At 38.9% G+C, this 22,406-nt stretch overlaps 1 protein-coding gene across 1 annotated transcript in view; it reads left to right on the top strand.

Moving 5' to 3' along the window:
* The window catches only part of Rtel1 (Regulator of telomere elongation helicase 1), a 168,671-nt gene that overhangs the window by 122,971 nt on the left and 23,294 nt on the right, over positions 1-22,406 (top strand). Inside the window, exons 12-13 of the mRNA XM_067144670.2 lie at positions 7,739-7,996; positions 19,985-20,224. Of these exons, the coding sequence (XP_067000771.2) occupies positions 7,739-7,996; positions 19,985-20,224 (498 nt within the window). The remainder of the gene's footprint in view (positions 1-7,738; positions 7,997-19,984; positions 20,225-22,406) is intronic.

Genomic DNA, 22,406 nt, shown 5'->3' with positions numbered 1-22,406 from the left:
GAAAATTATCCAGTGCTGAAAATTAAAACCTAAAATTCCACATGCAGTGCAAAAGACCATGCTACCACCTCAGTCGCGTCATAAAGCTGCAGCTCCCAAAAATTCAGTGGACCTTCTTCACCGTGACTTCCATGATTTGCTTGAAGATGAAAAATAATTTTTGACACGCTCAACGACATTACACTTAAGGAATCGTTGCAAACGTTTTATAAGCATTTCAAAGTGACAGATACAATATAGGAATTATAAAGGAGAGCTATAAGGAAGGCTGATAAGAGTACGCAAAGTGCAGCACCGGTCTCCTTCAAGGGTTAAGCAGATGTTAGGCGCGAGGAGAAGAGAAACGTGCGACGAGAAACCAGAAGGATGGGGGAAGGGAGGAGGTGCAGAGGTGTGGCACGAGGCAGGCTTAGTATTGGCCAGCAGGTATTCGTCTCTTTTCGCGTGAAACTTGAAATGTTGCAACTTTTAGGCCCCTTAGTTAACGTCCTAGTGAATGTCGGCACCCGAAATTGATGCTGACATCTTTTTTTGCGTGTACCACAATGTATTTTCCAAGTTTCATCGTGATGGGAGACTTAACCATTGCCGATGTTCCCTCGTAAGTGCCGAGTTTATGAATAGTGGAATTCTTTACCTTCTACTGCACCCAGGGCCTTCATGACCTGCAAAGAGGTGACTTTTGCTGCTTTTATGTTAGTAGTTCGAAGTCTCTGCAGCAAAAGAGATAGATAGGCCTAGTATTGGCTTTAGTGCACTTGTGTTGATCTATGTTATTATATGTCTTTAAACGTAAGGAACTTCATCTTTTGGTCCGTATTGAACTGAGATTACAATTAAATTAGAATCTAGTGGGTTCCACCTTTTCAATACAAAATACAATGTTGTTGGATGGTATTCACAACATTATTTATTACAGAACATGTTTCGGTGTTCAATTTTTGACACCATCATCAGCTGCTCAGAAAGTGCGAAAAAACTTGGCAATCTAAACATTAAACAACATATTGTCATACGTAACTCCTTAATATACATATATACAAATAATAGAATATTGCACTAGTTAAATGCTAAAACATCTAGAGTAAATTATGCTATATTAAAACTCTAATATGTAACAAGAGAATTCTTGTAAGTCATAAATATAAAATTTCTCGTCTGCTTTGATGAGTTGTCTTCACATTCCTTAATGTCTGTGATTTTGTGCTATCGTACTATCGAATTCAAATGCGAACTTAAGCTTGAGGATTTAAAATTGTATGCAGTCCATTTGATGTTAAAATGTTCATTTCATGTATATAATAACCACTTAGATGGATTAAAAGCTCGTTATCTATATATACAAAATAAGAGTTTTGTCTGTACATTGCTCAGAATTTGAAAATAATGGTATTTCTGTATCGGTCATGTCCATAGTAACAAGAAAATGCACTTTTTACTTTTCCGTAATTTCTGTCTGTCTGTCTGTCTGTCTGTATGTATGTATGTATGTATGTATGTATGTATGTATGTATGTATGTATGTATGTCGGAGAATAAGAAACTACAGTTTATGGTATAAAATATTTTACAAATCACAGAGTCGAAAGAAAACTAAATGTGAAGGCCTACATATAGAAATGTATGTATGTATGTATGTATTGAACCCTTTAGGTCCATATTGAGGGGTACCTACCTTCCTTACCTATCAGCAAAGTTCATGAGATCTGTCTCTTGGGTCGTTTCGGGTTCTTCGTCACTTGCTGAGGTAAAGGTAGGGTTCATTAATTCTAATCTATCTACTGGAATGAAAGGTCTGTTTAAAAGATTCCTATTTATTCAGGAAAATTCTGAAGTAATTTACTATGTCAACGGTGTCATAGTCAATTGTGTCCACTGGACACCACAATCATTTTTACATAAACGTCAGAACACTGGTGTGAGACTTTAACGTAACTGCCTGATGGGCATTCTTACTAGAAACCATTATCTCAATTATTAATCATTTAAGAAAGGAAAGTCTGGAAATCCTTAAATTCGGCTTCCATGTGAGACCACATGTACCATCATAGTGATTCGTTATGGTCCAGCCCTCGTAACACGAACTCTGGACTCTGGGAATAATTAAGGCCGTCCAATCGGTGTGTGCCACACAGTGGTTCTACGGCATGGACCCTTAATTGAATCGATGTGACCTGCGTCTATGTCATGGACCGACATCTAATCTTTTAAGTTACTTTAAAGTCATTGTGGATGATGACCGCAAGGAAATGATGCTACGATGGCATATGGCCCTAATCTAAGTCACTGAGGTTGATGACCCCCTGACCATCCATGTTTCTAGGCTGAAGGCTACACACAATTAAATTACATCGGTTTATGACCGAAGTTCCACTTTACTATCCCCAGCATATTCACTGCTCAATCCATCAAAGTTCAATAATTACAACAATAGCAATGCTCACAAACTTAGTGGCAGAAAAATCCATTTTCTTCGGATATGTCCCCTTAATCGTTACTTTATTTTTATATTTCCCAGAAACAAACTAAAATTTCCAGAATGCATCTCCAAGTTATTCGCTTGATTAAAGTTATTTCAAAATGCGGTTTCACTGAATTTAATAATTAAATAAATTTAAATGATTTAACGAAATGTCAAAGATCAGTAAATTTTATCTCCGCGGACTCTGGTTTCTTCACAAATTTCTACGCAGCTGTGATGTGAGTTCAATATTGCGATGTTTATCTGGCTGGAAAAGAATTTTTACATAATTCATGTCCAGCTACATATATCCTATCTCGTGATATCATGCTTAAAAATCTAATCTAGTCCTAACCGTTATTAACACTTGGATATCATAATAATCTACGTACAAACCAAACAACTCGCCATATAATTACGATGTCATATCTCGTCATCACTGAATTTTGCACACCCCTCGCAGACAAACCGATCGTCACGACCATCGCTCTATATTTTGGACAACCCTGAAATTGGGTTACTCTGTTCCTTATACTCAAAGTTCGTGATTTCAAATGTTCACTACGTCCCCATTTACAGTATTTCACAATACTTATATCATTACCAGCTATGAATTTCAACCAAATCCAGCATTTTAACGTTTCCCCTGGCCGAGAATTACAGTACAATCTCAACTCCACTTCTTTCCCGCTATCATAGCTGAGGTCTCTCACCCCATGCTCGCTTGGCAGTTACATAAACCACCCGGTTCGTTCTACCTGACTGACTTCTCAAAATGCTCCCTTTAAACTCTGCCGACATAGTTAAACAAATACGATATTCTAACCAACAAAATGCACAGATTATGCTTCAAGATGCCCACACTAATTATACGCGTCGCCAATTATACCGCTATGGATTTCTATGAATTTCTTTCCATTCTCAACATTATAAAATATTGTTCGGGTTATCATGTCCCGGCTTCAAATGACAGGACTCTAACCTGATTCGCACATCTCATCTCAACTCATATAAAACATTCCTCGGGCTTCCGTGTCCCAGCTTCAATGACAGGTCCAACCTGATTCACAAAACTAACCTCTGTTTCCCAGCTCCACAATTATCCTCGACAAAGAACTGGAATAAAATCCCCACTAGAAATCCCGACGTCTAATATCGCACAATGCATTAATCATGAACAACTTCGCATAAATGATATCGTATTTAATAACTTGATTTTACGAGAAATGACTGAAACATTCTACTAGATCTTTTATTGTCAGTCAGACACAGTTTAAAAAATGGGCATTAAATAAAAACGTTTCTCTCCGTGACCAAATTCATCACCCTAGGTTCTCATCCAACAGCGCGCTTCCACTCGATTGAAAATGAGTGACCATGGATTATTATTATTAACGTCAAATTGCAGACAGAAGAATTTTACGTCGAATGAACATCTTAATTTGACATCACAAAATATAGGCAGTACACTCACACGGATGACGATCTACATTGGACGTGATATCACTTCGGAATCCCGTTCAATAACTTTTTACAACATTATACGGCCCTCGCAAGACTTCAAAATTTTATCCAAGTGGAAAATAAAACAAATGACTCTTTTAGTCGTACTCTCACATTTACAAAACTTAGTAGGGCGACCACTGCGTCGTATATCCCCATTCAAATACACTTTTAGAAATCACGAGACGAGATATAAGAGGTAGTAAGATGGAAAGCCACCTACCTCATGTCGTCACGCCAGTATTCGTCTTAGGGCTCACCTGTGACCCTGGCATTTTATTTAGCCATCTTTACATTCATGGCTGTACATCTCATTATGTTTCTTCAGGTTTCCTGGAATAAAGCATAAAAAAAAAGAAATACCCTTCACTTGTTTGCGGAGCGCACACGATGGATTATAATTATTCCCGCACACGAATTACTTAATCACATTAGAATATTTCAGTACTTTGACCGTCCTATCTGGTACAGTTATTTCACTCAAGAAAACTATCTCCTCATGGAGTCAAGACTTAGCCGCAATGGCTAAAATCTGCAGTTGAACTCAGTCTACTTTCGTTGGTTTGATTTCGCAGAGCAGCTCAACAATTTTTCGTCCGCTTTGTATCACAAATGCCGGAGAAGGAAGCTTCGTCATGGCGTCCCTTCATATTTATAGCAGTTACCCCCTCTCTTCGGATCTCTCCCTTTTGCCGCCAAGAAATTTCCTATAAACTTTCTGACTTACCTAAACTGTAATTTCAAGAGTTTTGAAAGTGACTACATGCTTGCTACATTTCTGGCGGTAGTGTTCATGGACATTTAAAAATTTTACGGGTTCGATTTGTGAGATGATTGACCTCCTTTGATAGGCACTATATTTTTTTTTGACTTGGCGTGGTCACGCCATGTACACGCGCTTTGAAATAGTTCATAAAAATGACTTGAGATTCTTCCGCCGTCGACACGTGTGGTTGACGTCACGTACCCCAGAGCGTGGGACCGAAGGTAATCACCCCCTCGTCACGTGTCAAATCCATGCTATCCAGAATCCAACTTTTAATTTAATTGTTACATTATGCATAATGTTCTTAGGGCACAAAGGTCATGGGTTCAGTATGTACACGCATCACGAGAAAACGGTAGAAGAGAATGTAACGAAAATTGGTATGTGAAGTCAGGGGATGAGCCTCTACAATCTAGGCTATAAATCATTTTACTCACGCTGAGTGAAATGGTAGTTTAGGGGAAGGCCTAAAATTGAATTCTCAACTATTTATGTTATTAGTGGTCTAATGAAAATCAGTATGTGAAGTCGGGGGATGAGCCTCTACAATCTAGGCTATAAATCATTTTACTCACGCTGAGTGAAATGGTAGTTTAGGGGAAGGCCTAAAATTGAATTCTCAAGTATTTATGTTATTAGTGGTCGTATTTTAAAGAAAATGGGTATGCAAAGTTGGGGAATAAGTTACTGTAATCTAGGCTATCAATAATTGTATTCACGCTGAGAAAAATGGTAGTTTAGGGGAAGGCCTAAAATATAATTCTCAAATATTGTTGTTATTAGTAGTCCTATCTTGATGAAAATCGGTATGCAAAGTCAGGAAATAAGTCACTATAGTCCAGGCTGTAAATTATTTTATTCACGCTGAGTGAAATGGTAGTTTAGGGGAAGGCCTAAAATGTAATTCTCAAATATTTCTTATTAGAGGTGTAATCGATAAATGCTACATAGCTAGGGTTATGCAGTATAGTATTAAATTTCCTATTATTCGTGTCTTATACATTGTTAACGTACTGGCTATGATCACAAAGATATTCATGATTTTGGATTTTTGTTACTAAGTCCATATCAGCGCCGAGTAACCAGAAAATGGGTAAACAGTATTTAATGAAAATCGGTGTGTAAAGTCGGAGAATAAGAAACTACAGTTTATGGTATAAAATATTTTACAAATCAGAGAGTCGAAAGAAAACTAAATGTGAAGGCGTACAATATAGAAAGCTCATAACATTGATCAACAATAACATTACATTGACCATTGTTTGTCGTGATGTGCTTTGTGCCATCTGTTACCCCTCATCTCCGGTAGATAGGATTACTTCTGCGTACAGAGTATTTTTCAATTTGATTTACGTCGCACCTACATAGATAGTTTTTATGGCGACGATGGGATAGGAAAGGGCTAGGAGTGCCTTAGGCCTTAATTAAGGTTCAGGCTCAGCATTTGACTGGTGTGAAAGTGGGAAACCATGGAATACCATCATCAGCGCTGCCGACAACGGGGTTCGAATCCACCATCTCTCGGATGCAAGCTCACAGCTGCGCACCGCTAACCACACAGTCAACTCGCTCAGTCGTACAGAGTGTAACAGCCTGCCTGAATATTGATGGGAAGTAGCTGGGGAGTTAGATAACTTTCTTCTTTAGCATGCCATTCCCCTGGTTTATAAATTTTCTGATACTACTGGTACGTAACTCACTGGATCATCATAGCATTCGGGCTATTCAATCCCTACTCTGAGGCACTGATTGGAATGAACAGTGTGCAAATTAAGAGGAATAATGGCAGATGAGTGTTCATGGCAATCTGCGGCCTGGTCATCCCAGCTCTGGAACTTTGGACTATTAGATTGGCACCGCAATCTAATCGCAGCACTGTTCGTTAAAAGTGATAAAATGTGCGGCTTTCCACTTGATCGAGTATTTGATATGATAGCATCGCTTTTAATCGCTACATTCATACTTACGTTTTTGTAATGACCTATGTTGATTTCATGTTAAGAAAACCACAAAGTCAGTCTTTCTGAGAATCCCGTAGCGAAGCACGGGTACACCAGCTAGTATACAATATGATTGTTAAAACTGGGCCGTCTTCTTAAATTTATTAAGTACAAAAACTTCGTATTTTTAATGCTGTATGCGTGGTTGGAACTGTAATTTCATTTGTCCTACAGTTGTTAGGCAGACATGTCTTCTCAGTTCAATAGAACCCTGCAATAATGAAACCCAATGTTAAGAGAAAAGCAGGAATATTGATAAAGAAAACTAATTGAATCTAACTGTTGATACGGCTGACTCACCTCTAAAGCTGTGTAATTCGCATGACGGCTGCGCCGCGATGAGTGTGTCTGCTAGTATCTTGTGCTCTGTAATGAAGCGCAGGGAAGGAGAAGTAGGGGCGGCAAAGGGGAAGTTTCTAGAACGTCAAACTTTTTGGGAGAGAGTCCGGGGGCGTTGTGGACGAAGACAGTAGTAAGCAAAGTTGTTATGTAGAGTTCGGAATACGCTCAAATTTTCTGGAATTTTTAACCTGTTAAGTAATAGAATCAAACAGTCAAATAAAATCTTGGGTTTTTCCGAGATTTCATTCAAATTCAGGTTAGCGTTATAGTATTGGTCTAGATGTATTAGACATGCCTGCGTAATGTCAAGCTTCTGGTTTTCCGTGGTTTCCCATTTTCACACCAGGCAAATGTTGGGGCTGTACCTTAATTAAGGCCACGGATGCTTCCTTCCCACTCCTAACCCTTTCCTACCCCATCGTTGCCATAAGACCTATCTGTATCGGTGCAATGGAAAGTAACTGTAGAAAAAAAAAAAGAGAGAGAGAGAGATCAAGTGTCTAAAATATCGGGCTTATGTTAGGAGCAGCCTCCTTTTAGCAAATTGGCTAATTTTCATGCTTCTGTGTTTCACTGGTGGTTTATAATTTATAATATTGTTAGTACATTGGTGATTAAAACTGTATTATGGCACGTTTTATGGAGTTATTTCTGTTATTTCTTTCAGCCAATATTTGTGGAGCCACAATCTAAAGATGATTTCACCAGCACTATGGATGGCTACTACGCTCAGGTTCAGGATCCTTCCACCAGAGGAGCGTGTTTCATGGCTGTAACCCGGGGCAAAGTGTCCGAAGGGCTGGACTTTGCCGATTTCAATGGGCGAGCTGTAATAATTACAGGGCTCCCATATCCTCCTTTCAAAGATCCTCGAGTTGTGCTGAAACAGAAATATCTACAGGAGATACAAGCTCAGGACAAAAGTGTAGGTCTACAAGCAATTTCTCATTAAAGATTTTTTTAAATAGATTTTAAACCCTCAAGCATGCCATTTTTTAACTCCAGGCTCCACTCACAGCGTGCTTTATTTCTAGCCTACTCCCAATACTGAGTGTGGTATTGTATGAATTTTGCTATCATTTCCAAATAGGCAGGCAAAAAAATATAAAAAATACAATAATATATTACATAAATTATAAACATATGCTAACCTTATTATCCCTGGACAGCTGCACGTCAGTAGTGTGACTTTATATAGTAGTCACCCGATACGTTCACATTTGTCGGCATATTATCATGAATTACATTATCAGCGCCAATATCTTCACTGTAGTTATAGCAAATTCATCCTCTGTATTTCTCATACTCTGAATTACTTTACCCGCCATTAATAACGAGTAAATTGGATATTTCTGCATAACCAACAACTCCGCCAGGACCTGCCATGTTTACAAACAAACTTGAAACATGTGCATCATCATCATCACCATCATCATTATACAATTCCAGTTTCCTGGGTACTGTTAATGAGCCTCTTTCACTTCTTCCTGTCCATGTACATGTACAACTTGTCATGGAGAAAATCATCCACTGTCCATCCTCTGGTAACTAGATCAACCTTGATCATGTCCATCCATCGGGTTTTAGGTCTTCCTGCAGGTCTTTTTCCCTCCAAATTTATTCTGACTGTTCTTGTAGGCTCCATCCTGATCACATGCCTGTACCACTGTAGTCTGGATGTGCCGATTCGGTCTAATAGGGATGTCTTCATTCCAGCTTCTTTCCTCACCTCCTCATTTCTTAACTTGTCCATCTTGGTCTTCTGGATGGTAGATCTAAGAAATTTCATCTCTGGTGCTTACAGTCTCGATGAATCTCTTTTTGTAAGGGTGAATGCTTCAATACCATCAATATTGGTATGAAATAGCTGTTAAACATCATCCGTTTGGCTGGTTTTGGAATCATTTCATCCCATAAAAGTGTTCTTACGTGTTGGTAGAATTCAGATCCCTTTTGCACTCTGTTTGTAATTTCCTTTCTGACCAAATTATCACTGGAGATTACACTTCCAAGGTAAGGAAAACTATCCACACACTCTATCTGGTGGTCTCCTAGTTTTAAACTTGCTGGATGCCCTTCTCTGTTGACTGCCATCACCACTGTCTTAGTCTCGCTGATGTTGAGGTTATATTCCTGGAACTGGGATTTCCATACGTTGAGTCTGGTCTGTACTTCCTCTTCTGTTTCACCCCAAATCATGATATCTTCAGCAAAGGCCACTGCATTCAGTTCACCTTTCCTTGACGTTCTTCATTATATTGTCCATAACAGTGATGAACGGTAGTGGGGACAGTCATTTCTTTGCTGAACTCCACTCTTGGTCTCAAACCATGATGATCGACCTTCCCCAATTTGTACACAGCTAGTACAGTCTTTGTACAACGTCTGAATTTTCCTTACCAGTCCGTCATGCACATTTCTTTTCCTCAGACACTCCCAGATCTTATCTCTTATATAACACTATCATAGGCCTTTTCTATATCCAGGAATACAATGACCAGGTTCTTGCCTTTCTCCCAATGCTTTTCCATCCGCATGCGGGTGCTAAAAATTAGATCCGTTGTTTATGTGTTACTTCTGAATCCATATTGCTCCTCTAATTGTGGTTCAATGATGGTTCTCAATCACCTCTCTATGATCTTCTCTAGAATGTTTAGCCATCTGCTGCCTTTCTTGTCTGTCCATACAGCATTTACTACTCTGTGCAGCCATTGTATACCCTGAATGCCCGCTGCCTTTATCTTGTCCACATTCACTTCATCTGCACCTGAAGATTTTCCTTTAGTCATATGTGTGCAGAGCTTTTAAAAATAAATTACTGTGAATATATGCAACATCTCTTGGCAGTAATAGATAGCTCAAGGTATAGGTGAAAGTTGCCTCTTCCTGCCATCTTCCGATAAAGCGAATAACTATTATGGAATCCACTGGAAATGTCACTGCAAACTGACCATAGCATGCCAGTGGGCGCTCTGTTGCACCGTACACGCTAGGGGGATTAAAGTCGTGGTCATGAATAGTGCAGTTATTTGTGCACAGCTCTAAATGAACAGGGTATTCTATTTCTTGAGTGCAGCTTTGGTTTCCAGAGCACATTATTTTTTAAATATAGTAGAGTCTCTGTAGTCCGACACATCCGGTAGTCAAACACGAGCCCCGGTCACGTGACATTTTCATTGTCAGAGAAAGTTCTAAAAACCTACTTTTTTTAAAACACAAAGGGCCAATTGCAGAAATGGTGTTTAGACGATGTCTGTGGCTAAACATTGTTTAAGTATGGCTGCCGCATTGCAGAGACTTTATTTATCACTTACGACACTGTCTAAAGTCGATGTTCAAGACGCCATGTTTAAACACCGCTGAGAGCACTGTTTAACCTCAAAATAGGAGCGAATCGCAGTCGTTGGTGGTTTACTATGGAGCGTGTAAATTATATCGCTATGTTGAGACTGTTCAGAAGAGAAATATTAGTCAAATGGCCTCCTGTACGTCGCCTGCTACGAGATCAGAGCAATCCTTTTGAAATGTACGGGGAGGCACAATTTAAAACATGATTTCACTTTTCAAAGGAAACTGTAAGGGAATTGTTGCACGACGTGGGAGAATTAATCAAGCACGACACAAGAGGTAGCCCATTACCTGTCACCCTGCAGCTCCTTCTGACTTTACGAATCTTGGCAACCAATGCATTTTATACTATGAACGGTGATAGGGCAAATGTCAACGCAGTGACTGTGTGCCGGACAGTGGATCGTGTTCTAACTCCCATCAATAGCTTGAGGAGAAGATTTATTAACTTCCCTAACAACAATGAGCTACCTTTTATCAGGAATGATTTTGCTGTCCTTTCCAGGTAAATAGGCCTAATCTTCTTTCTGTAGATTGAATGTAATGATCATCTCTGTGATGTGTGAGCTCATAAACATGTTATCCATTTACACTATGGAAAGTAATTATTATTTCTAGGGATAACTTGTCCCGATCGTCAGAGTGCTGTCACGTACATCATCCGGAAGGGATTCCATTCTATTAACTGCCAACTAAGTGCACATAACACTGACGCAAAACAGAACTTATTTTTCTGTAATGGCTGTTATTTGTACTCATCCTAACGACAATACTCTTATTAAAGCTACACTTTATTGTATGGCATGCACAATAGTGGACATAAATATGGTCTAACGAATTCATGTTAACACTCCTTTGCAACATGTAGCAACAACAACAACAACTACTACTACTACTACACTTGAAACCTACTTACATACAGCGGTTTTTATTTCATTGCAGGTGATATGTAACACTAAGATGAGAATAAGGAGAATAAGAATATTTCGATATTCTACTATCCACGATCGCCTGGAAAGAGGTGGTTAGGGGACATCTTGTCAGAGATTCTGGCTAAGCTTGTAAGAAATACTTACTCACTCCGATTCTGAACTCAAGGAACGCAGCTGATACTCGTTATAATCAAGCTCATCCCCTGGCCAGAAATGTAGTGGAAAGAACTTTCGGTTCGTGGAAAAGAAGATTTCCCTGTCTTGCACAGGGTCTGCGAATGAAAGTTCGAAAAACCCTGAAAATCATTATGACGACTGCTGTGTTACATAACCTCGCTGTGCAGCGCGGTGAACTTGACCTGGAGGCAGACTTACCAGATGATGAAGTGCCTGTTGATCCAGTAGGAGATGATGTGACAGGAAACAGATATCGTCAGCTCATAATTGATAATTACTTCACCCACTAGAAATCATGCTAAGATAAGATCACCTCAAGTGAAATGAAAATATATCATTTATTCATTAATTATTATTTAACATGATTATCAATTAATTGAATTATACCACTCCAGCAAGTCATAACCTTTTTTTTTTTTTTTTTTTTTTTTTTTTTTTTTCACTTCCTGTTCTATGAAATAAATGTCTAACAGTGCCTTCCTTTCTTGAAAATCTAAGACACGCAACTGTGTCTTGTGGATTTCTTGCATCATTTTCACCGCCTCGTCCTCTTCAACTTCCTCATGTCCACGAAGCTACTACACTGGCGTAGCAGGGGGAGAGGTGATACTCCCACATGGCGCGTCCCAGGTGGCGGATACGGCTTGCCGGCGGACTTGAGGGAAATAAGATACCTCTTGCGGAGCAAACACACAAACCCCCTGTGGACGCAGATGAAGAATACACCCACGGTATCCCCTGCCTGTCGTAAGGGGCGACCAAGGAATTATTTTATTAGAACCATGAAACTACTTGTAATATTTACCACCACACGGGGAACACCATGGGTCGCTTTTACTTGCGCGTAGTACCACTATGTTAGGTACCAAATAGGTTTGTGATTAGTAGCAATAGAGTTCATTGCCGGCTTCTACAGTACCTGTGATTCATACCCCTATATGCGCAACACCATGGGATTAGCAACACCATGATTCTGCCTTGCCTATGCTTAGTACCCACTATGTGAGAAACACCACGGGATAGTGCGGGTCCCTGTGGTTAGTCCACTTATGTGAGGAACGTCAGGTTTGCGTTTCCTGTAAATAGCGCCGCAGTGTGCAAAACACCATAGGTCTGTGTTACATGTGCGAATTTCATTACCTGTGAGTAGTACCATACTGTGTGGAATATCATGAGTCTTCGCTACTTTGGATTAGTACCGCAACATGACAAATAGCATGGTTCTATTTTCCTAGTGATAAGTACCATTTTGAGGGGCCAATGACCTGGATTTTGGACTTGTTTCGACTACAAGCATCTTTGATTCAGTATTATGCTTTAGATGCAATCCCTTGGTCGGTAATACTATTATTTAACGCTAGTTTCTGGGAATGTGGGGCATTGTGGGTCAGATCCACTGATTGTTTTAACTTCATATCCATCCATTCGTTCTTCACCTTCATGTTTTCGAATCTGGTCAGTGGAGGATTCTAGATTTTAAATGGTCATAACATTTCGTCTCATTTCATACCATTAGGGACCGATGACCTCGATGTTAGGCCCCTTTAAACTACAATCATCATCATCATTATCATCATCATCAACATCATCCTCGTGTCATCTTTTCCTGGACTTGACACTGGAAGTACACGAAAACATAGACCATGTTTAGAGGTTATACTGTACTTTTCCTTTTAAAAAAAAAAAATGTTACATTCAGTAGAGAACAGAAATTAATTCATATTTCTGACCACAATTTACCTTGGAGTTTGAGGTGAAGATCTCTCCTTTGTGAATTCGATCAAGTCCTCCTTTTCCACCTCCTTAACTTCGGCGTCAGGACGGTAACCTCTCTCCACCTCACGCTCGCTGAGCAGCAACAGCTGAGCGGTAACACCTTCCGCAGGGATCTGTTTTCATACGGAGCAAATAAAACTTTCATCGAGCAATTTATTTACAATGCATTTCCTACATCAAGAGTAATGATTATTTAATAGTATCCATTATACGAATGTAAGTGAGCTGTCCCTCATCATCATATGGGTTTTTGAGAGGTTTGCTTGAATTGCCTAATACCTCCAGCACATTCTCCTTTAAAGGACTTAACGGGCTTGTGGAGGCCCACCTCCTGTTGTTTTGGATTTTTTTCTTTTATCCAAGCTGTTTTTAGCCTGGAGCTTCAGCCTTCACCACAGTCCTGTAAAAATACCCCAATACATACTAGTGCATGCCTATTGAGTCAGTTTTGCCTTTATTTTGATTCAAAATGATTAGTTTTGCAATATAGAATAGCTTAATTTGCACTGAAATAAATAAAACCTGCAAAATTAACTTGGAACTTACCCAATAGAATATTGCTGTCATGTGGGGGGGTTCTGAGGAAAACTGCTGTTGAAAGCCTCTGTAATCTTCTGCCAGGCTACCTTCTTTTTCTGTATTGTATCGCTGTTGTATGCCTTATATTCCACAACATCATGCGACTTAACAATTTCAGAAAATGCTATTTTTTCTTCGCTTGAAAAGTTTTCTTAAAGTCTTGCCATTTTCACAACACAGAGCAGCTGATTAAAGATGGTGCCTGCATTGGTGAGTTTTCATAGGTCCCAGCTGGCAAAGAGTAGCTTTGAAGACACTTCTATTTTCGTTTTGGAGTTGATAAAAAAAAGAAATGGTGTATGGCTTTTAGTGCCGGGAGTGTCCAAGGACAAGTTTGGCTCACCAGATGCAGGTCTTTGTATTTGACGCCCGTAGGTGACCTGCGTGTCATCATGAGGATGAAATTATGATGAAGACCACACATACACCCAGTCCCTGTGCCAGCTAAATTAACCGATCATGGTTAAAATTTCCCACCCTGCCGGGAATCGAACACTGGACCCCTGTGTCCAAAGGCCAGCACGCTAACCATTTAGCCATGGAGTCGGACTTTCAAGCTGATATGGAAACATAAACGATGTCTTGATAAACATGAGCTGAACACCGTTTAAGCAATGGAACATTGAACATGACTTAGACGTTGTTTAGTTAGACATTGTCTAAGGCAATTAGTCATCGTTTCTGCAATCAGCCCAAAGAGTAACAATTTTATTTTCCAGGCTTGTTTAGGGTTATAAAACTGCTATTCATTGAATAAAATGTCATTTTCATTTAATATGTCTTTATAAATACAGCATCATTGGTACGACCATCTGTCGGCCATGTTTACGCAATCTACCTGCCCGTCTGTCACGCAGTCTAATGCCCTTCTCCTTGCACTCTTGCTAAGGATCCTCAAGATCTTGGCTTCTCTTTCCTCGTTCTTCCATCGAGATATTCTGTGGCTTGGCCAGTGGCTTTTTGGGTGCATCCCTCACTCCTACAAAGAATTTTCCTAAATATCGTTTTGTCCTGTATCTCTTCCTCCTTGACACCCACTTCTGCTAGGACCTTGTGCACATGTGTAAGCCACCCAGTCTGTTTTCCACTTTTCTTGCAGAAGGAGTATTCTGTTGGCCAAGCTCTCTTAATTTACCTTTTTAATGCATTTGTAAAAGTGTCAGTCTCCTTTTCCTCATCGTCATCATTTTTTAAAAATGGTTTTATAGAGTTCTTGGTTCATTATCAGCCGGGAAAGTATGTTGGTGTTTTTGTGACTCTTGTGAGCCCAGGATTCTTCTATTATAATAATGTACTTTTATGGCCTGAAATACCAACAGCCTCCATTGTGGCAGCCCAGAAGATGATTTTCTTTAGTTTCCAGTTTTTACACTAGGCTTTACCATAATTAAGGTCATGATCACTCACCTCATCACCATAGAACCTTTCTATATCAGTGCGACGTAAAGCAAATTACCAGCCTAGGTCAGACGCTTGAAGCGCTGGCCATGTGATCCCAACTTGGCAGGTTCGATCCTGGCTCAGTTTGGTGGTATTTGAAGGTGCTTAAATACGTCAGTCTCATGTGGTAGGTTACTGGCTCGTAAAATAACTCCTGCAGGACAAAATTCCGGCACCTCTGCTTCTCCGAAAAACCAAAAAGTAGTTTGTGGGACGTAAAGCCAATAACATTATTAAGAAAATTACAAACAAAAATACCACCAGCAAGCATTTAGATTTGACGCCATCTAGGCTGCATGCACGGCAATTTTGACATTCTGTTTTACTCTACCTGATGGCAGAGAAAGGGATCTGGCTGAGTTTTAATTAGATTTGTCAGGCAGACACCAAATATGTTGCCAGAGATCTTTAACATTGTCCCCGTTTCTACCATCAAGGTAATTTGCCCCAGACTTGTCAGCCGATCCCAGGCGTGCTCAGTCCAAACTATGATAAAATAATGCCTTAGAATACATACACCCTGGATGTTGATGGGGAACATATAAGTAAATACGGACACGGTGAGGTCAATTAAAACTACAAATAAAGCGAGGCGAAGCATGGCGTCAGTTTTGGAGGAAATCCTGTTTATTAAAAATAAACAAGAAAAATATTTTAAATATAGCAAAGTATCAAATAATCCAGATTTTACATGACTCAGATTGTTTTTTTTTTCAGCTTGATAAAGTCCATCTTGAGAATCAGAATATATTAGAAATTTACAATGTATGCTGACACACATACTTAGCATATCAAATCAAATCTTGAAGTTTCATTAATTTTAACACATGGGCTTGCATGCTCGCACCACGCTCCTGGCTTTACTTTTTTTCAACACTTTGAACTGTAGATGAGTACATTCCCCATTTCTGCACACTTGACATTGCAGTGGGGTCCCTAACCTTAAGAAAAGACGTGATTTAATGCGCAAAAAGGGGGGATAAAACTAACCTAACTGTACAATATATATAACACGCTGAGTGGTAAAACATCCTACGCACAAAATATATACATCTCGAGTCACGAGCAATCTCATAAGCATAACAAACAATGTGGATCGGAACCACACAAAAATTAAAATCATATAAATGGCAAAATATATACATTCAAAGAAACAAAAACATATCATATTTTCTAGGGCTCACCAAGAAAGCATGCGGCATTCACGCAACTCGCATCCACTCAAAGCCTCAATGGAAATAGAAGGAAACATAATTACACTTTAAACAACACTTCCTATTCAACGTTGCGAGACTGAAATCCCAGAAACCTGCCTGGAAGACGGCCAGGGAACTAACTGACATACCTTTTAGACCTGACGAAGCATGGAAGCAAGAATGGGCCAGATTACACCCTCATGGTGTAATCAATATCGATGACCCAACAACAAAACCTCCTGGGTTCAACCTCCCACGCACCATCTGGACTAGATTAAACAGGATATGCTGCGACATTGGAAGAACAGCTTCTGCACTACACCAATGGGGATGGTTGGAGTCTCCTTCCTGCAACTATGGTGCTTGAAGTGCAAACCTACCTACCTACAAACCCCCCCCCTCCTCCTCTCAATATGTTTATACTTTTCTAATAACACTTATATGTAAAACACATTTCAAACGATTGTCAACTGAAGCATCATACGTTAAATAAATAATAATATTCAATGCAGGTTCCTGAAAAATAATTACATGACAAAATCAATCAAGTGGTGGACTTTACAATATCACACACAAATCAACGTGGATTCCTGAAATGAAATTACGTGACACAAATTCATTTTAAAAAATGACAGAGTAGGCTTTACCTTTCAACACCTAATTCAACGTTGTATCCTGGAAAAGATTACATGACACAAAATATTCCTCAGTGCGGTTATATTATAAAAGAAGATCTGAAACAAACGTCGCGATATAACTCTCGTCAACTGCAACAACCTTAGAGACATGGACAGAAACAATAAAATCATGAAGTATAGGCCGCTCAAATAAAACTCTCCTCGGTAGACAAACATATCACCCTCGCCAACACACGGCGAAATGACTCAAGTGGAGATTCACATCTCCCAACAATAAAGCAGCAAATACCAAAACCACAGGGTCCAACCCTTTACACACGCTGCCTGACAGTCTACCCGAGGCAAGTCACATAATCAAGAAAATGCAGGCCTTTCAAATGAGGAACGCATCCTTCTTACTCAAAATCACACTAAATAAAATCTCGTGTCCTGAAGTTGCATAAAAACCGAAGAAATATGAAGGACATCTCTAACATTCGCATGAAAAGTAACAAGACCGCGCTGGACACAAATTAGAGCACTCGCACTCAAAGTAAACATGAATAATAAAGTGGCCAACACTGCAATAAATATGATAAACTGAAACTAAGAAATTGCCACATTGACAATCAATCATGTCTGAACATCGGGAAGTTACTGAAATATCTCAATCCCACACCGCGAAAAACTCGTATTTATAATAATAATAAATTAATAATAAAAATAATAAATGTTAAATAAATTTTTCTAATATTCGGAACTCGAAGTATGAAACAGCGTTCGTGGAACTCGTGAATCAATTACTAATTTACAACCTAGATATACAAAATAATCGTGAAGATGAACAAATTCGTGGATCTACACTCCACCGTCTTACACGCTCTCATTCATACATCATGCAATAAATCCCAGAAAACATGACGGCATGTTTCCGTACACTTTGAGCTCCCATTGATGATACTTTAATCTAGCCCTTCCTGACTTTAATTTAAATCCCTATTTACATTTACAATTAAGCCCCGAGACGTACACAACGTCTCAAACATCCAAGCAAAACAAATCAAAATATATATGAGGCTAAAATAAGAAACTGACTCATAAAAGAAATGACGTTAACCATTCGGCTAAATAAATCAGAATAAAATGTAAGAAAGCAAGTTGCGACCTCATGCAAACGGTCCACATTTACATTACAATTTTATTTACATTAACAAGCTTCCTATCATTTACTTTAAAAAGGACATAGTCCTTCCAGACAAAGCTACATCTACTGAAATTAAATATCAAAACTAACCTATCCCCTTTTGCAACATTAAACACGTTCACACTCACATAATTACATTGAAAACTCTGTACTCATCTGTTTCGTTGACGTATCGCCAGCAGTCATCAGGAACGGCTGACCCCATCTTGTTTTTAGCCAGCCATATCGATGATGATGCTGCCTTCAGAAAAGACTTGGATCAGTCCTTTTGTCTCCATCGAGGGGTAGAAAGGTGATGTCGTATTTTCCGTTGCTGCTTCTGCTTCTGGATGTCGTCTAAAACATCCCCTCATTCACGATGTAGAAACTACGTCAAGATCAACCTGCCGGTTACTAGAATACTACAGCCGGGGGTAATTTCCACTGACCATGAAACCAGTTCCCATTCAGTCATGGAACTGCTTCTCTTATGTAATCCCGTAACTAGGTCAAATATTTCCCATTTATAAAAGGCTGGACTAGAAATTGTAAAGTTTATGCTCTTGGAAAACTATTTACTCAGGCAGGCAACTATGCATTTTGAAATGATTAAGTGGAACTGTTCTCTTGCTTTGGTAATCGTAAGTTAAATGCCATTCTCCCAGTATTAGAAAACTTGAATAGATTAAATGCAGACTGAGCGTCTTCCAACAAAATTTTACAAGTCCCCACACGATCACTCGCGTAAATAAAAACTTCTTCTTACGATGTTACCTGTACAAAATCTCGCCGAATAATAGGGTAACTAACTGACGCGGTCATCGTTTTTATTAACTCGTCCTTGAAGACGCCATCGTATCCTCAATTGGGGTCATCTCTTCCCTAGACCAGTGCCTAGCCTTCTCCACGGTGGCTCTATCATTTCATTGGCTCAACACATCACTTACCTGATGCTTACTTCAAACATATCTCGTAGGTGACCCTAGCCTCTCGCCGGGTATCCAAAATGTTGTCTGTTGGAGTTCTATTGTTTCCCTGTTCTGCTTTGTGTATGTCATGTCGAAATTCCACCTTCCAAACTTAGCTGGCGAGCAAGCAAACCCGAGCTCCAAGCTCCCTGCAGGAATTGCGACATATGCTGCTGAGTATAATGTTTCCCTCCAGTTACTAGTACTTAAGAAAAATGAAATATTTTCTGTATATTTGAATAAATGACTGATTAATTAAATGAGCACTTCAATAAGGGCTCAACATGGAGACCTCATTCAACAAGAAGTGCCAAATGGACTTGTTTTTGCCCTTAAATTCTGATTAATTCTGCCAGGTTTGAACCCATGATCGTGGGATTTAGAGGACAACACTGTCACTGATCCACAGAGGGAGCCCCTTTTTTTTTTTATAATTGCCTGTGGTAACTTCATGTTACAGCTACCATTTTTTTCTACCAAGACTAGCATTGATCAGCTCAACAGACATTTCACTGAGAATGAAAAATATTGAATTTCAATTGAAAATCCAAAATTCTAAAAACTAAAACATAATCGAAAGTAAAGTAGAAATTGTGTTTATCCTTTGTTTTATGTTCCTATCTTCTTTGCCATCTTACTGACATTGACCACTACATTGTCAATTTTATGTGAAAGTTATATCAATTGACCTTTTCAGTCCTTGTCAGGAATGGAGTGGTACCAGCTAGAAGCCACTCGAGCTGTAAACCAAGCTGTTGGGCGAGTCATTAGGCATGCCAAGGATTATGGTGCAGTACTCTTGTGTGATTCTCGCTTTGATAACAACAACATTAAGAAACAGCTCTCTGCTTGGCTACAACCACATATCAAAACATACACCGACTTTGGAACACTTACAAAGAATGTGAAGGAATTTTTCCGTTCAGCAGAAAAGAATGTAAGTATGTTCTATCATTTGATTTTACGTTTCATTATAATTTTGAGTTAGACCTAGTGTTTTAATCTCAAAAAGAATTCACTTGTATCTTCTTTAAGGAACATTTCTCATTACAAGCAAGACCTTAATAGAGAAAACCCATGTAGTAGAAAAAGCAAATTTTAATATTGATGTGCTTGATAGCTCCTAAAAAAATGTTTTCTTGATGATCGTTAATAATTGCTCTATTTTAGCTAGACACTGAAGAAATTATATGTTTACAATACTCATATTTGCTATGTATGAATGTCATCTTCATCTCATTCTGCTGAGAACTTTTCCTTCCAGAATATTACAGATAAATTTATTATGTCCAATTAGTCTTTCTCTTAAGTTTTGTGTTCATTATCTGTTGCCTCTCTGCTATTTTCTTATGCTCCTCTACATTTTTTCCTTACTGTCCAACTTGTTCTTGTTCTGTTTTCTTTTCTTTTCTTTTCTTTTTAGTAGAGTGGTAATACTTTTTATAACATTAAATCATTTAGATGAGAATCTTAACCCTTTGACTGAGTATGATGCCTAAAGGCTTCAACAGCAGGTGCGCTTGTTTGGGTATGATGCCTTTAGGTGTTTTTGAAATTCAAATTACATAAGTTGAATTAACCTCCTGTAGGTCTCTGAGTATTTTGTATCACTTCTATCATCTCTTGGTGCATTTTTTATAACTCTTTCTTCTATTATTATTATTATTATTATTATTATTATTATTATTATTATTATTGTTATTATTATTATTGAATCTTCACAATGCCACTGGAGCTAGATGAGGGAAACTGATGATGACAATGATGATGATGACGATGATGAATGCCACTTCTAATTTAAATATTTTTTAAATTTAATTAATCAGCAAAAATTAATTCAAATTACATCCTCTATAAGTTTGTTACATCTGCTGCAAGCTTCTGTGTATAATAGCACAATTGGCAGGTGATTCACTGGTTGTTTGGCGCTAGGAATCTATTTGCCCAATCAAGCGGTTAAAGCTTGCCAGTGGATGTACAAGAATGGTTAGGTTGAGAAATGAAGTAGTGAGACAAAGGCTTAAGCAGAGAAAATCTCAGAGAATGCAGAAAGAAGCTGAGCTCAGGTGGTATGCACATGTTAGGCAGCAAAATGAAGAATAGATTGGGAGGAAGATGTTGGAGATGAAGCCACCAGGGAGGACGTCCTAGGAAGCGATAGAGAGTATAAGGTTGTCTGTGGAGCAAAGAAGCCTCAGAGAGGCTGGTATTGTGATAGTACATATATCACACCCTCGAATTGTATGTAGAAGTTAGAGATATTATTGTCAGTATTCAATTTTTTATTATTATTATTATTATTATTATTATTATTATTATTATTATTATCATTATTTCATTTGTATGTTTTGTCATTTATATTTATAAGCTGGGAGATCTCCACATATGTAGGTATGAGTAATTTGTTTTGCATGAGTGGGAAAACATTGCTTTAATAACTCTGGTAATTTGGATGAGTCATGTGGTTACCCCAGTGTCTTACGAGATGTATTTGTTGTTGTCGTCGGGAAGTTCTATGAGTCATGTAATAAACCCGAGTGTTTGTTTATGTCCTGGCACCAAGGGGAAGTTCAGGGCATGGTCTTTTTAAGAGGATCACTGATGATTGGCTGACAAGGACCAATCCAGACATATCTGAGAGGAAGGGGAATGCTGATGTCTATAAAGGTTGATCAAACGACGGGAACCAGACAATCACTACGGAAGAGAACCACAACTGACACACTGTACGGGAAGGAAGTGATGCTGATACACGGTACTGGAGTGACACGGCTGCAATGGACTGGACTTCAAACGTTCGTGGAGCGTAGTCTTGTTATGTTCGTGGAAAGTGGCTGATTGTGGAGTGCTTGCGCTTTAAGTATCGTAGCGCTTGTGGCGGCCTGGCATTATATGTTGGTGAAAGCTATCTCAGACTTTCCATAATTTATGTTCAGGATCGATAAGCCTGTGTTACTTAAATATATATATCTTTACAGCAAGTGTTAAAGTCTGTGATCACAGTATTATGAGGTACAGTATCTGTGTGATGTTAGAAGTGCTGATTATGAGAATTGGCAAGTAGTATTGATACAGAGACAGTGAAGGGTATTTATCTACATATATGTACATTGTTCATC

This window comes from Anabrus simplex, chromosome 3 (assembly GCF_040414725.1).
Source record: "Anabrus simplex isolate iqAnaSimp1 chromosome 3, ASM4041472v1, whole genome shotgun sequence".
In the NCBI taxonomy this organism is placed as follows: domain Eukaryota; kingdom Metazoa; phylum Arthropoda; class Insecta; order Orthoptera; family Tettigoniidae; genus Anabrus; species Anabrus simplex.
Note: the sequence above shows the minus strand (reverse complement) of the source record. Positions and strands in the feature narration are given on the sequence as shown.